This window comes from Gorilla gorilla, chromosome 7 (assembly GCF_029281585.2).
Source record: "Gorilla gorilla gorilla isolate KB3781 chromosome 7, NHGRI_mGorGor1-v2.1_pri, whole genome shotgun sequence".
Lineage (NCBI taxonomy): Eukaryota > Metazoa > Chordata > Mammalia > Primates > Hominidae > Gorilla > Gorilla gorilla.
The window spans coordinates 12,628,596-12,645,242 of NC_073231.2; the positions used below are offsets into that span (position 1 = coordinate 12,628,596).

The 16,647-nt window shown below is 37.5% G+C and overlaps 1 protein-coding gene and 1 pseudogene across 1 annotated transcript in view; both read right to left on the minus strand.

Moving 5' to 3' along the window:
- MTMR9 (myotubularin related protein 9) overlaps positions 1-15,730 on the minus strand; it is a 44,891-nt gene extending 29,161 nt beyond the window's left edge. The window contains exons 1-2 of the mRNA XM_004046642.5: positions 14,375-15,730; positions 3,653-3,761 (exon numbers count right to left, since the gene is read on the minus strand). Of these exons, the coding sequence (XP_004046690.5) occupies positions 3,653-3,761; positions 14,375-14,556 (291 nt within the window). The 5' untranslated portion in view covers positions 14,557-15,730. The remainder of the gene's footprint in view (positions 1-3,652; positions 3,762-14,374) is intronic.
- The window catches only part of LOC101144598 (large ribosomal subunit protein eL19-like), a 28,776-nt pseudogene continuing 26,939 nt past the window's right edge, over positions 14,811-16,647 (minus strand).

Sequence of the window (16,647 nt, forward strand, 5' to 3'; positions counted from 1 at the left end):
CATGTATCATCATATTTTCATGCTGTAGGGATCCATTCTCAAATGGGGGCAATAACTCTATCAGCCCCAAATGGGCCTATATTTACCTGGAGCACTTGAATCCTGGAAAACAGACATAGGAAAACCTGAGTAGATGGGAGGAACAGACAGAAGGACAGTCTCTTATCACCAGGCAGATTCATCCTTCTCACAGGGGGATTATGGAAAAAAGTATTTCTATGACTGGAGGTGGGGGGGGGGCAGCGGGGAAAGGATACCATATAAATTAGCATAATTCAAACTGCAGGAATGATGGAGACATTCACCTGGACAGGAGGAGGAGGCCCAACAGCAATGCTCAGAACGCAGTTATCTCCCTCCAGGTCAGAGGAAGATCAGGCATGCAAAAGGATAGGCCCATGACTACTCAATAGGAGACCAGACATATAGCTCAGCAGTTTAGCAAAAACATCTCCATCCAGAGTTATTTTTCTATCCATCTATAAATCATGAAACCTTCTCTCCTACCTCATAAAACAAAATATAGAGAAGCATGGCTGTATAATCCATTATCCATATAAATATATATATATATTTTTTTCCTACATCTATACTGTCTTTGGCTGCCAATCACACCAAACAGAAGCAGAACAGCGTCCACGTCTGACCTAACTCAGGGCCGCCATCAATCAGAATCACCATTATTTTAAATGCAAGTCAGCAACCACTCTCACAGGCAATAAGCACTCATATTTCATCTTGAGATCTTATGTCACTAGAAAGAGGTCTTTTCCTTTAAACACATTAATGCTGAGAGAACTGAAAACATTTCAATTCCAAAGGCAGGTGAAACACTGAAAAAAAGCTTCACTAACTTATTGCTACAATTTAGATAACTGAGCACTTGCAAGCTATTCTTCCAATGGGATTCTACGTGTGGCAGCAGAATATATTTGAGTATATGGACTCCTAATTACAAAGGACAGCTCAGCTATGCTATACGAAAAATTCAATTACTACTCACAAATCGTGTCCAGATGTATTCGGGGAAGGGTGGAGGGCTAGCAGGAGGGATTGTGTGCCAGGAAAAGGATAGAGGACAGGTTCACTATGTTAATCACTACGTTGTAAGAACATTTTACAGAGCATTCATTTTCTGAGGTCAAATGAGCTCATAATTTATGGCTTCTTTTCAGTCCTAAGGGCTTCTATATAATGAGTCAGTTTCTAAAGAGTTTTAAAATATATATAGCCACTTAAACAACTGATCAGCGTCAGCAAGTGGGTAGCACACTTCCCCTTTTTCTTCACCACTGTGCCTCACCACAGGCAGCATCTCTGACACCAACCAGCCAGTCATCTTACAGATCAATTGTCACAAAGGAATAAGAAAAACGAAGACTGGTCAGTGAAAATCCAATCTCCTAACTGAAAAAAAAAAACCCCACAAAACCCACAAACACATAAATGCTCAAAGGAAGTGGGTAATGTTCCTCTGCCCAAATGCCCAAATAGTGGGACATTATTTCAATTTAACAGTCTATAAACTACATGCATTCTCATTAAACTTAACAAATTACATCAAATCAACATCATGCATTACTTCCAAATGACAGATGTGTAAGACAAACAGTTCAGTTCATCTTCTCATTTCCTTAAGTAAAAGTCAACAAAGGCAGGAAGAAATGTGTTATGTACCATTTACTTAGCACTATAACAGTTTTTCCTCTATTTCACTATTCCTGTTTTAAAAATCACTAAAATCCTACTTCTAGATTTTTAAGACTTTCTACCCATTTTTAATAGCTAAGCTGATAGCATTTTTTGGACACAAAGTCCAGATTAGTTACACAAACACGGAAAGAAAAAAATCAATGTTCCTATAGTAGTCTAGAAAGCACTATAAACCTAAGATTAATTGATATAATTTAGTGGCAATAATTTAAAATAAGGCAATTTAAAATTTCAGTGTACATCAAAATAGTTGGTTAGAATGGAAAGAAAACAGTGTGAGCTCTTCCATTTAAACTAATCAAGTAAAATTTCTATTATTTGTAATCTGAACCAATATTCAATATTATTTATATAAATATAAAGCAAACACACCCTGTCTTAAGGTAATTGATACGTGAAAATTCATATTACTAAAAACAAACAAAAAACTATAATCACTGGTGACAGTTACTTGCTTTAGAAAAGAAATAACTTTTTAAAAGTCTCACCACATATATCCATAACAATGGAATATTAATCAGCCTTAAAAAGTCAGAATTTACAACACAGATGAACTGTGAGGATATTATGCTAAGTGAAAAAAACCAGTCACAAAAAGACAAATACTACGTACTATGATTCTACTTATATGAGATACCTAAAGTAGTCAAATTCAGAGAAAAGAAAGTAGAATGGGGGTTCTCAGGAGCTGGAGAGAGGGGAAAATGCGGTGTTGTTTAACACAGAGTTTCGATTTTGCAAGATGAAAAAGTCCTGGAGATCTGCTGCACAACAATGTGAATAAAGTTTTATACCCTACTAAACTGTACACTTAAAAACGGTTAAGTGTTTTCTAACCACAATTTTTTTTAAAAAGCATCACCATAAAATTATATTAAGTAATGACAGAGGACCCTCAAATGGTAGCTGCTATTTACCAAGTATTATACTAACCATTCTACACACATCAACTAATAAAATTCTGAAAACAGCTCTAAAAGATAGGTACTATTATCCTTGTTTTATAAAAAGTAGAAAACAAATCAGAGAGATGTTAAGTACTTTACCAATGGTCACAAGCTAGCATGTGGTAAAATCAAGAATCAAACTGTGCTATCGTTCAAAAATATACTAATACATGTAATAATGTGTATATATATGTAATAATATGGTATAATAACATTGTAATTTATTAATATTTCTATTCAAATTTTTAGAACTGTATTTATTACAAAAGATATACTAGTATATTCAAGAAGAAACAATTTCACTTCTAGCTGCTAACCTGGTAGAGAAGTGAACAGTGCACTGGTTAACTCACTAGTGGTTTGCAGTGTCTCTAAGGAACTCTGTAGAGGGCAGATGGGAATAGTCAAGTCAATGAGGGCTTCTAGGTCCCCCCAGTCCCTACCTACTCACTGTAATGTGACTAAAAGCAATTCTAACTGCATCTATTTTATTGGTTTACAATTCCATATAAGATTTTACTTGAACAAACCTCAAGTAAAGGAAAGAAAAAGAAGTTTACAGTCTTTGGCACAGAGATTTGTATAGTGAACATAAAATATCAAGCAAAACTTTAAAATTTCTCCCAAGAACCTCTTTACTAAATCTTCTAATGGTTTCCCCAAATAAGAACTCATATACACTCAAGTGAAACAGTATCTGTTATTTAACCAATATGAACTCATGGAAATTCCACAAAGCCATCGGAAATGGAATTCCAAGCAACTCATGGAATTGAGCTACTCATATAACGTGAGTAACACCAGACACTGCTGGAAGTCAAGAAAGTTCCATTACACTCATATGACAATGAACCAGGGTGAGGCTTTTCCTATCTGTCTTCAGTATTTGAGTCAGAGAACATGACTAAATTATCTAATGAAGAAATGGAAGACCTACACTGAGTCATAATATAAAATTATGTTTCATTAGATTTTACTTCCAAAATACTTACCTCAATGGAACTGGCTATATTCAAGCATTCCTCCATTCCAGGAATATCCAACTGAATAATTCGAAAATCTTTACATTTTATGATGATGGTACCCACTGATCCCACAAATCTGTAAGAAATTGCAAATTATGTTTAGGAACACATATATTACTAACTTTAAATATATTATTATTTCTTTGAAAAGAGAATATAGTTGTAGTTACCATCTATATTAACTTTCTTCTCCTCAGTCTAATTAAGGAAGAAGCAAGGCTGCATCATTAAAATGTGAGCCATACTTTACTTACAATATATGTCTTTTTTAAATTTCAAATATATAAAGTAATTCACATTAAGCTAATTGTTCTGATGGAGATTATTTGGGGCCTTATTTCAAAGAATAGGAAAAAGATCTGTAACTAATGTGTTAAGTGTTTGTAGAGAGATATTTCCGGAGCATAGGAAAATAGTTCACTTCAGATTTCCCTTACTTCCAAGTGATACATATTATGTATCAATTTATAAAAAGCAAAAAGGGCCAGGTGCCGTGGCTCACGTCTGTAATCCCAGCACTTTAGGAAGCCAAGGCGGGTGGATCATGAGGTCAGGAGATCAAGACCATCCTGGCTAACAACGTGAAATTCTGTCTCTGCTAAAAATACAAAAAATTAGCTGGGTGTGGTGGCATGCAGCTACTCAGGAGGCTGAGGCAAGAGAATTGCTTGAACCTGGGAGGCAGAGGTTGCAGTGAGCCGAGTCTGAGCCACTGCACTCCAGCCTGGGTGACAGAGTTGAGACTCTGTCTCAAAAAAAAAGTGAAAGTATTTGACAAAATCTAACACCCATTTCTGATTTAAAAACATGAAAAACCAAAAATTTCTCAGCAAATTTGAAACAGAAGGCAACTTCCTCAACCTGATAAGGGCATTTACAAAAAACCCCACAAAAAAACCCCTAAATCTAATAGCACACTTAATGGTGAAGGATTGAATTATTTCTCTCTAAAATCATGAATAACACAAAGATGTTCACTGTCACCTCTTCTAGTCAACATTGCACTCAAGGTTATAACTAGTGCACTAAGGTAAAAAGAATAAAAAAGGATTTAAAAAGAAGAAGTAAAACTACCTTTATTTGCAGATGACGATTGTGTAAATGTACCCAGAATTTTCTTTTTATTGTCAATTATTCACCATATTCATCCAGTGATACAACATAATTCCAAACAAAATCACAGCAGACTTTTATGTAGAAACTGAAAAGGTGATTCTAAAATTCATATGGAAATGCAAATGTCTTCAAATAGCCAAAACAACTTTGAATAAGAACAAAGTGGTATGGCTAACACTACACAATTTCAAGGCTTACTATAAAGCTACAGTAATTAAGACAGTGTGAAAATGACATGATGATAAACAGATCAACTGAAAAGAAAAAAAGAGTCCAGAAATAGATCCACTTACACATGAGCAAAGATACGAAGACAATTCAATTGAAGACAGGTCAGTCTTTTCAACAAATGGCGCTGGCACAACTGGATAGCTTTTTTTTTTTTAAGAATTTGAATCTATAATCATGAACCATATACAAAAACTAACTCAAAATGGGACCTTTTACCTAAATGTAAAACCTAAAGCTATAAAACTGCTAGAAGAAAACATGAGAGAAAATATTTGTGACCTTAGGTGAGGCAATGGTTTCTTAGATAAGACACTAAAATCCCAATCTATAAAAGAACAAACTGACAAACTGGACATGTTCAAAATGTAAAACGTCTGCTCTTTGAAACACAGGGTTAAAGAGCATGAAAAGGTAAGCCACGGGACATTCCTGTAGGCTGTTGAGGACTTCATCAACAGGCTACACTAAATTTATTGTTAAAATGTTTCTTTCTTCAACAATAAATTAACCTTACCTTACTGTAACTTTTTTACTTTATAAACTTTTTAATCTCTAACGTTTTGCCTCTTTTGTAATAACACTAAGCTGAAAATACAAACACACCATACAGCTGTACAAAAATATTTTCCTTCTTTATATCCTCATTCTATAAGCTTTTTCCAATTAAAAAATTTTTTTTGGTAAACTTTCTTGTTAAAACCTAAGACACAAACACACACATTAGCCTAGGCCTACACAGGGTTGGGATCATCAATGTCACTGTCTTCCATCTCCACATCTTGCCCCACTGGAAGGTCTTCAGGGGAAATATTAATAACATACATGAACCTGTCATTTCCTGTGATGATAATGCCTTCTTCTGGAGAATTCTTGAAGGACTTGCCTGAGGCTGTTTTACAGTTAATATTCTTTTTAGAAGTAAAAGCAGTATACTCTAAAATAACAATAACACGTATACTACAGTAAAAACATAAACCAGTAACAAAGTCGTTTATGATCGTTTATAATTATGTGATGTATGCAATTGTATGTGCTATATTGTTGTGTAACTGGCAGCCCAGGTTTGTTGTTTATACTGGCATCACCACAAACACAACGTCACTGGGCAAGAGAAACTTTTCAGGTCCATTATAATCTTATGGGACTACCATCATATATATAATAAATCACATGACTGTGTATGAATATACAAACATACACTCTCAAAACTCAGTAAGAAAGCAAATAATCCATTACAAATGGGAAAAATATATGGATGGTCACTTAGCAAAAAAAAGACATATGGATGGCAAATAAGCATACGAAAAGATGCCCTACACCACTAGTCATATGGGAAATGCAAATTTAAGCCACAATAAGATACCACTTAACATCTACTGGAATTGCCATAATTTAAAAGACAGACCATAGCAAATGCTGACAAGAATGTGGAGGAACTAGAACTCTCACACACTGCTCATAGGAATGTAGAACTGTAGGTACAAGCACTTTGGAAAACAGTTGGGGCAGCTTCTTAAAAAGTAAAACACATACCTACATCTGATCCAGCCATTCCACTGGCAAGTAAATGGCTTGCCACCCAACAGAAAAGAAACCACATGTTTATTCAAAGACTTGCATAAGAATATTAATAACAACTTTATTTAATAGCCTCAAATTGGAAACCCACATTTCCATCGCCAGGTGAATAAATGAACTATGGAATACTGCACAATGGACACTTAGTACTCAGCAATAAAAAGAACGAACTATTGATATATACAACATGGACAAATCTCAAAAGACAGTACTGCATGATTTATGATGTACTGACATAAATTTCTAGATAATGCAAACTCATCTGTGACTACTTGGAAAAGAAAAGAAGGAAGGGATTACGAAAGGGCACCAGAAAACTTATGGGGGTGATAAATTCATTATCTTGAACTTACGGTGACAGTTTCAGGGTGTGTACATATATCAACACACATCAAAGTTTACACTTCAAATATATATAGTGTGTAATACGTCGACTGTACCTCAATAAAACTGTTTTAAAAATCACTGTCATTCTGCTTCAGCTGAAGTGAAAGACACACAGCAACCAAACTGTCAGTAAAAAAACAAAAAAAAATGTACAAGACATACGGTTATTCTCTTGTAAATTTCCATATCATCTATGCTTGTCATACTAACTCATTTTATAAGGTGAATTTTGTTTTGCTAGTCTGGCAGGTTTTATTTAGTTGCTATAAAGTATAATGAATGACTAGAGGAGTTAAAAATAATTGTTACTTTATGTCAGAATAAATATGCTATAAACTATTAAGGTATTCTCCATTCATTTATTCAATGTTTCTAGTCAGTTACTTATAGAACAGTGGGCCAGGAAAAATATGTTTTAAAAACATAAGAGCTCCACAAAATTCCTATGATTCACATCAACTGTCAGATTCAGTTCTATTTTATCATTTTGTCCTTACTGTCCCATCCATGCCCTGTATACATCCCTATCATAGCATTTAAAATACTTTATTAAACTTCCTAGTTTATATGTTTATTTCTTATAATGGTTCTTAGTTTTTTCAGCTAGAAGCCATGTTTGATTAATTTCTATATCCTCAGCTCCTAGTACAGCACCTAGCATATACACCATCTTAAAGTTCTACTAAGAGACTTAAAGGAAGATCTGAATAAATAATGTAACATTGTTCATGGATGTCAAGATGTCAATTTGACTCCAATTAATCTATAAATCCAAAACAATTCATTTTTTTAAAATCCTACGAAAATTGTATAAAGTCTGTGGTCTAGTTAATAGTACTGCACCAGTGTCAATGTCCTAATTTTGTCCTCATTTTGATTACACTACAGTTATAAAACAGGTCAACATTAGGGGAAGCTGAGTGGACGATTCTAAAACCTCTATGTGCAATTTTTGCAACTGCCTGTGAGTCTTCAATTATTATTAAAGACTTTTAAAAATCCCATGAATATAGCAAGTTTTCCAAAATTGCATGGAAACATAAAGGTCGAAACATAGTTGTCAACTTTAAAAAAAAAAAAAAAACGAAAGCGGGGCAACTAGCACTGTCCGATTTCTGGACACATCACAAAGCCACAGAAGGAAAGAGAATATGATGATGACAAAAAAGCAGATTAATGAACCAATGGATTATGACAGAGAGCTCAGAAATAGACCCGTATATATAGGATAACTTGACATAAACCAGCCAAGGTTGGGTTGTCACGTGATGGGATCAAGAAAACTGGCTTGCTCTATGGAGAAAAATAGGTTCTTATCACACTTGAAACAAAGATAGAATCCAAATTAAAGACCTAAAAATGAACAGTAAAACTATGAAGCTATTATGGAGAAAATGTAGGAGAACATCCTGGTGATTTGGGGACAGGGAAGGAGTTTTTAAGACAAGCCACACACCATAAAGCAAAACATTGCCAAGTTCTGCATTAAAAGTAAAGATTTCTGTTCAACAAAGGGCACCACAGAAAAAAACAACAGATGGGTGACACACTAGAAAACATTCGTAATGCCTAAATGGAGAATGAATACCCACAGAGTATACAAGGTACCCATGCAAATCAACATGAGAAGGACAATAAACCCAATGTTTAAAAGTAGACCACAGAAATTAGGCAATTCACAAAAAGGAAAAAAAAATTTTAAGTATATTGCTCACAAGCATATACAAAGATAATTAAACTCACTAATAATTAATGAAATTCAAATTCAAACAAAGCAATAACTATTTCACAATCTTCAGACTGGAAAAACTAGAAAGACAATACCAAATGTCGGTAAGAAAGCGGAGACGAGGTACCCTCTCCTGCACCATCATGGGAAGGCAGTGTGCAATTGTCATCCTGGAAAGCAATTAGTTTGTGAAATGAGATACGCACCTACTTTATGGCTCCATCCCATCCTAGGGGCAGTCTCAGAGCAATTATGGCACAAGACTATATAAAGGGACATGAACGAGTATGTTTACCAGAGTTGTTTGTGATAGCAGGGAGTTGGAAGTTACCTAAAAGGTCTGTTAAGGAAGCTCTTTTAGATACTTTGGAATCCTATGCTGTCAGAAGCAGTGAAATGGTTGTACAAACAGCAATATGAAGAGATCTTGAAACAGTATTGTGTCACCATATTAAGAAGCAGAACAAAATCTACAACATAATCCCAGTTAGGCAAATTAAACTCACACGTGCATGTGTGCGCACACCCATACACAATAGTGCTATCTATTTTATAGCAACAACTAACGTGGTTGCCTACAGGGACTGTGGATGAGGCAGGAAATGGGAGTGAAAATTAGGGAGGAAGAAAATCAACAACAGAGGAAACCTTTTAAGGAATCAATCATGAAAATGATGAGTCATCAACTGAGTAGTAGTAACTCAATTTTCTGAGGTCCATTAAAAAAAAAAACCAGGTATAACTGTAAAACTTGTATACAATCTTGCATGTTGAAAGGATCAAATAAAATGATGTAAGCAATATATATGAAAGTATTCCACAGACTTGTAAAGCATTATTTAAACTTAAGTTTCTACGAGATTAAGTAGTTTGCCCAAAGGCACTTGTCTAGTAAGAGGCAGAACTGAAGGAGTTACCCTTAATGACTTTCTCACCTCATTTACAATTCACTAGCAAGGTAAGGCAGCTCCACTTTCAAAAACACATCCCAAATCAGATTCCTTGTGACTACACTACTGTTTTTTGTTTGTTTGTTTTGAGACAGAGTCTCACTCTGTCACCCCAGGGTGGAGTTCAGTGGTGCAATCTCAGTTTACTGCAACCTCAGCCTCCGAGGTTGAAGTGATTCTCCTGCCTCAGCCTCCTGAGTAGCTGGGATCAGAGACATGCACCACCAAACCCAGCTATTTTTTGTATTTTCAGTAGAGATGAGGTTTCACCATACTGGCCAGGCTGTGTCGAACTCCTGACCTCAGGTGATCTGCCCGCCTCGGCCTCCCAAAGTGCTGGGATTACAGGCGTGAGCCACCGTGCCCGGCCTACCATCATCTTTTATGTGAACTACTCTACTCTCCAAGCTGGGCCTGCTGCTTCCAGTCTTGCCCCTATACAATTTTCTGCCAGCAGCCAGAATTGTCTTCTGAAACATCTATCAGCTGCTGCTTCCTAGCTTTCACCTCTCCAAGGGCTCCCATGAAAACCATTACAGTGGCCTGCAGGCCCTCCACGGTCTGACCACTGCTTATCCCTCCAGCCAGTCTCTACCATCAACTTCCTGTACCCTCTCTTCCCTGCCCTGCAGCCACATTGGCCTCTTCGCTCTTCTCTGCACATGCCAAGCATGTTCCCCATCTCAAGTCTTTGTATTCGCTGTTCCCTCTGGCTGGAATGCTCTTCCCCCAGATACTCACATTTCTAGCTTCCTCATTTCATTCCCGTCTCTAGTCAGATGTCACATGCCTTCTCTGAAATCCTTTCTAAGGAAACTGCCTCCCAGTGCTCTTTATCCTCTCATCTTCCGTTATTTTCCTTCCTGGCACTTATTACCTGACATCATTATATGTCATATATTATACGATATATATAATATATGACATATTATATATCATATACAACATATTATATATCATATATGACATATTATACAGCATATAATATATGACATATTATATATCATATAATATACATAATAGACTATATATCATGATATATAGTCTATTATGTATATTATATGAATATATTATATATCATGATATATATTATACGAATATATTATATATCATATGATATATATTATACTATATTATATATCATATGATATATATTATACTATATTATATATCATATGATATATATTATACTATATTATAATATATAATTATTATTATATAATTATTATACAATATATAATTATTAATAATATATGATATATATAATAATAATTATATGTATTATTAGGTGAATAGGTGAATAATTAGGTGAATATTTAGGTGAATAATTATTTAATATATTTAGGTGAATAATTATATATATTATATGGGTGAAATATATATTATATAGGTGAAATATAATGCATATTATATAATATATAATACATATTATATAATATATATCATATATATTATATTATATATAATACATCATATATTATATATAATATATCATATATTATATATATCATATATGATATATATTATAACATATATATTATATATGATATATATTATATATTATATATGATATATATTATATAATATATGATATATATTATATATAATATATGATATATATTATATATAATATATGATATATATTATATATAATATATGATATATATTATATATAATATATGATATATATTATATATAATATATGATATATATTATATATAATATATGATATATATTATATATTATATATGATATATATTATATATTATATATGATATATATTATATATTATATATGATATATATTATATATGATATATATTATATATATGATATATATTATATATGATATATGATATATATTATATATATGATATATATTATATATATGATATATATTATATATAATATATGATATATATTATATATGATATATATTATATATAATATATATCATATATGATATATAATATATATCATATATGATATATAATATATATCATATATTATATATATTATATATCATATATGATATATATTATATATCATATATATTATGATATATATGTATTATATATAATAAACATAATAAATATAAATATATCTAATAAATATATATTTATTTCTGGACTTGCTTGATTGTCCATCTCCCTGGCCAGTACCTAAGCATCTCGTCTTAGTCACCACTGCAGCCGCACAGCTCAGACAATGCACGTGGAAAACAGGTGGATGTAAAGATTTCTTGAAAGCAGCAATTTAACAAACTCTGATCTGATGCCTCCCCTATGCTCTTTCCACTACACCACGCTGCTTCCCAGGAAAAGGATAAATGTGTGTACAGTTCGTCATTCTCTCCTAACAGATTCAAAGGTCCATGGCTCATCTGCTTCTTCTTCATGTACTACAAAGCCCAGCACCTTGTAAATGCAAGGTAAAAAGGAGGAAACAAACGAGCGCAAAGTAACCACCATAAAAGGTAAATAAGAAAGGAAAGGTAGTTGATGGTCATGGAGAAACTACTCATTTGTATTCAACGGCATCTGACGATTCAGCGGTCAATCCTTCTTTTGTTTCCTACGCGTCTATATGCCCAAGCCACACTTAGACGTTTCGAAAGAGATAAAAATGAATTCCAGTTGTGGAATTAACAGAAGAATCTGTGAAGGAGGTAGCGGTCGAAATGGTTAAACTGAATACTCATAGACAGGTAACAGGCTCATTGCCTGCGAACTCCTGAAAGACAAGAACTGTAATATATTTTATTTATCTTGGTGTCTTAAATGCCTCACAAAATGTCCAGAACATAAAGGCATTTGGCAAATGTTAAACAAACTTGGGAGAAGCAAGGCATTCCAGCAGAAGGAAGAAGTCAATAAAATACACAGATGACAGAATACAGGACATATACCAGCACCAGTAAATGGTGAGGACTGGCTGGTAAAAAGCGTTCATGAAAGCAAGTGCAAGAAGGGCTCGTTAAAAGAAATGGCAAGAAATAAAGTGAGAAAGTAGGCTAGGGCCGAGACACAGAATGCCATGAATGACTGAGGGGTTTAGATTTTCAATGAGAGATCACTGAAGACTTTTTTTTTTTTTTTTTTTTGAGATGGAGTTTTACTCTTGTTGCAAAGGAAGGAGTGCAGTGGCCCGATCTCGGCTCACTGCAACCTCTGCCTCCAAAGTTCAAGCGAGTCTTCCGCCTCAGCCTCCTGAGTAGCTGGGATTACAGGCACCTGCCACTATGCCCGGTTAATTTTTTGTATTTTTAGTAGAGACGGGGTTTCATCATGTTGGTCGGGCTGGTCTCAAACTCCTAACCTCAGGTGATCCGCTCACCTTGGCCTCCCACAGTGCTGGGATTACAGGCGTGAGCCACCGTGCCGGGCCCACTGAAGACTTTATACAGCAGAAGGTGGCTTGAGGAGACTAACAAGAGCCCCCTGCTCATATCAATCAATCAATCTACCATGGCTTCACCCTAACTGCCTGCAATTCTACCATTAGAAATTATTATTGTAGGCCAGGCGCAGTGGCTCACGCCTGTAATCCCAGAACTGTGGGAGGCCTAGGCGGGAGGATTGCGAGGTCAGGAGTTCAAGACCAGCCTGGTCAATATGGTGAAACCCCATCTCTACTAAAAAGTACAAAAATTAGCCGGGTGTGGTGGCGCATGCCTGTAATCCCAGCTACTCGGAAGGCTGAGACAGAAGAATCGCTAGAACCTGGGAGGTGGAGGTTGCAGTGAGCCGAGATTGGCCACTGCACTCCAGCCTGGGCAACACAGTGAGATTTCGTCTCAAAAAAAAAAAAAAAGAAAGAAAGAAAGAAAGAGATTATTATTTTAAGGCATATCCTCTGTACGAATCTTCCTAATATCCAAATTATCCTGTGAGGCAATAGAAAATGTTGCCGTCATTCATTTATACTTCTGTGGAAAATGGATAATCAGTTTGCCCTCTCCTGGCTAGCGAGTAGCCACTAAGGAGATGGCAATTTTGAATGCAGATGAAAGTATAACTTTTTGACTTCGAGGCACTGCCTTGGAAAGATAAAGTCTGGAGTACAAAAAGAAAACAGAGGTTAATTGATCCATGCCTTCCCTTGAGAGCCAACCCTGTTCTTTCAGCAAGCAGAATTGAGTAAAGATGAAGAGAAGACATCAGAGTCTCCCTTAGTGAGAATTAAATTTTGATGACCCAGAAGGTAAGAAATAAGAAATATGATACACTGAACATTTTTCAGAAATTAAAAAAATGGTTCTGTAGCATGTAGACACTCATAACTTTATAATCTGCTTAGTTTTCCTCAAAAATGGTGAAGACTTTATCTAAACCACATCCAATCACAACTTCATGAACTGTGATTGACAATACCGATTCAAGGAATACGATGGGGCAAGAAGAAGAAATTTATAAAGACAATGCCGAAAATCCGCCCAAATGGTGTTACGAACCAGAAATGATCATCAGGATGGTACCAGCCACACGATAACCCTGAGAACTCCATCCAGGTTTAATGGAAACCGGGTCCTCCATCTGGACGGGTTTCAGCTTGGTAAATCCTGATTCTAGGCCACAGAGGGCTCATCCTGCCGGCTAGCTGGGCGGCAGGCTGCGCGGAAAACGCTAGGAAGTATTTCCCGGGGCGCCCACAGGGGACCCCCGGCTCCCTGCGGAGCTGGGGTGGGGCGGGCACTCACCGCTTGTCGATGGCGTCGATGTTTGAATGGAGGAGCCACAGCTCCTCCGTGTTGTCCTGCCGGGAGGACAGGATCAAGTGGTGGCCCGTCAGGCACAGGGTGCCCTCGACAGCCGGGTAGAAAGGCCGGTGCAGCACCACATTGTCCACCCGCGGGGTCTTAATCAGCTCCGCAAACTCCATGCTCCCCCCGCGACCGGAGCCAGGGAACCGAGCCCGGTAGGTGCGAGGCGGTTACCCCGCCGCAGGGAGAGTAGCGGAAACACCCGGCGCGGGGCTGGCCCGTGGGGCGGGGCGGGCCGGGCGGTGAGGCTGGGCCCGCCCCAGGCTGGGTGGACGCGGCGAGGCCTACAGCCGCCGGCACCGGCCGCGGGGAGACAGGGGCTGGGGCTGGGCGAGGCCCAAGCGCCTCTCCCGCACCGCCCGGTTCCCCAGGCCTAGGACTCGGCCACAGAGAACCCCTCTCCACAGGCCCAAGGACCGCCGCTGTCGTTGGGCTCCGGGTCCCGCGTTGGCAAGCGGAAGGCAGTAGGAGAAAGCCGCTTCAAGATCCGCTTCCACGCCCTGGCCGCTAGGGACTCCGGGCGGAAGTGGCTACTCGCTGCTGGAGCCCACAACAACTCCGGGCGGAAGCAGCCGGTCTCGAAACTCGGAAGACGCCGCCGGAAGTTAGTCCTCGCTAGGTCCTCTGGAAATGCCTCCGGAAACACAGCCAGACCAGAAGATTTGTGTTCCTACGAGAAAAAAAGCTTGTCTTTGCCTTCACGCCTTCCCGCTGCCCTTCTTAACCACCTACAAATATTCCTTATCAGAAGAGGTCCGGGAAGAGGGAGGAGGTCCCTGTCTTGCCTTCCTCCGCTTGAGCAGTATCCCCTCCAGAAGCTCTTCAGAGCGTGGGGCTGCTGTAAATTGTGTTAATTGTTATGCATTAGCCCTGAAGAGATGGCAAGTATGGGATGGAGGCGGTGACTGTGACCTTACGGAATCCTCCAGGGGTCAGGGAGGGACACAGGGCCACTCCACAGGCTCCCCGAGAGAGCCGCGCCACGAGGTGTAACCTGGAGCAAGAAAGGAAAAACAGGAATACCTGTGAGAGGAACCCAAGTAGATGCAGTGCACAGAAGAGCAAGTCACTTGACTTGCTGGCGGCCACCCCGTTAATCCGCAGCAGAGCCTGGACTTCAGTCTGCATCTGTGAAACCCAGCGCATGGGTGCGTTGGTCACCACCGCACAGCCTCCCCGTCAGACACCCACGTTTCGCCAAAAATTTATTCAAATAATTACTCCTTTGCTTGTTCCTTTCCCACCGCCCACTTCTGACATTTTTATTCAAAAGTAGGAAATAGATGAGAAATATGTTTGAGTGCTGGTCTGCTGTGACTTCATTGACCTTTTAAATCCTCACCATCTAGTACCTAAGCACAGCGAGTTGGACAAACTCTCACAGTATTCACAAAGTAAATTGCCACAACCTCATCAGCTCATCCAACACTTGTCCATGCTTTTGATTTTGCCCTTCTTAAAATGTACCCTTCTTAAAATAAACCACTTTATAGACTTGTTTTAAGTGAGATACGTAAATGCCTCCCAACTTTGTTGCATAGTTGGTATCTTTGTTGCATAGTTACTGTAGACTGGATAATAGTTGCCATTTTTTATATTTTTGCAGTTTAATTGCTTTCGTCCAAATAGATGGAATCACTTCCTTTGTAATATATGAAGCGTTTTAATTCATTTTTATAACTAGCATTCCCGACAGCATAGGTATCCACCCCCTGAAGTTCCCATTCTATAGAACAAAATAGCAAATAAATATTTTTTTTTGTTCCATAATGGCCACCCAGTATACACAGGGACACCCAGTATACACCCAGTATACACAGGGACCACGCATACTGGGAATCAGCTTTATTTTACAACAGAGCTTCACTTTACCCCTCTGGCAATTAATAGATTCTGGGTATTTATGAAGAACTTTAAATTTAATGCAAAGACTGTTAAATACCACCAGCTCAGCTCTGGCAAAGGACTGTTGGCTTTGTTTATCTCCCATCTTCATCCAGATACACTGCCATCCCAATCCCAGCCCGATCTTGGGTCCTTGAAAAAAATGACCTATCATTCCAACTACCAGGGAGGAACTCCCTTTGAATTAATGAATCTGGATGACTTATAAGACTTCAAAAGTATGGAAACGACAAAGGTTAAAATGACAGGATGAGCAGTAAACCCTCTCCAGTCCAATCAGAGCAACCTTTCTGAGGGTGCATTCC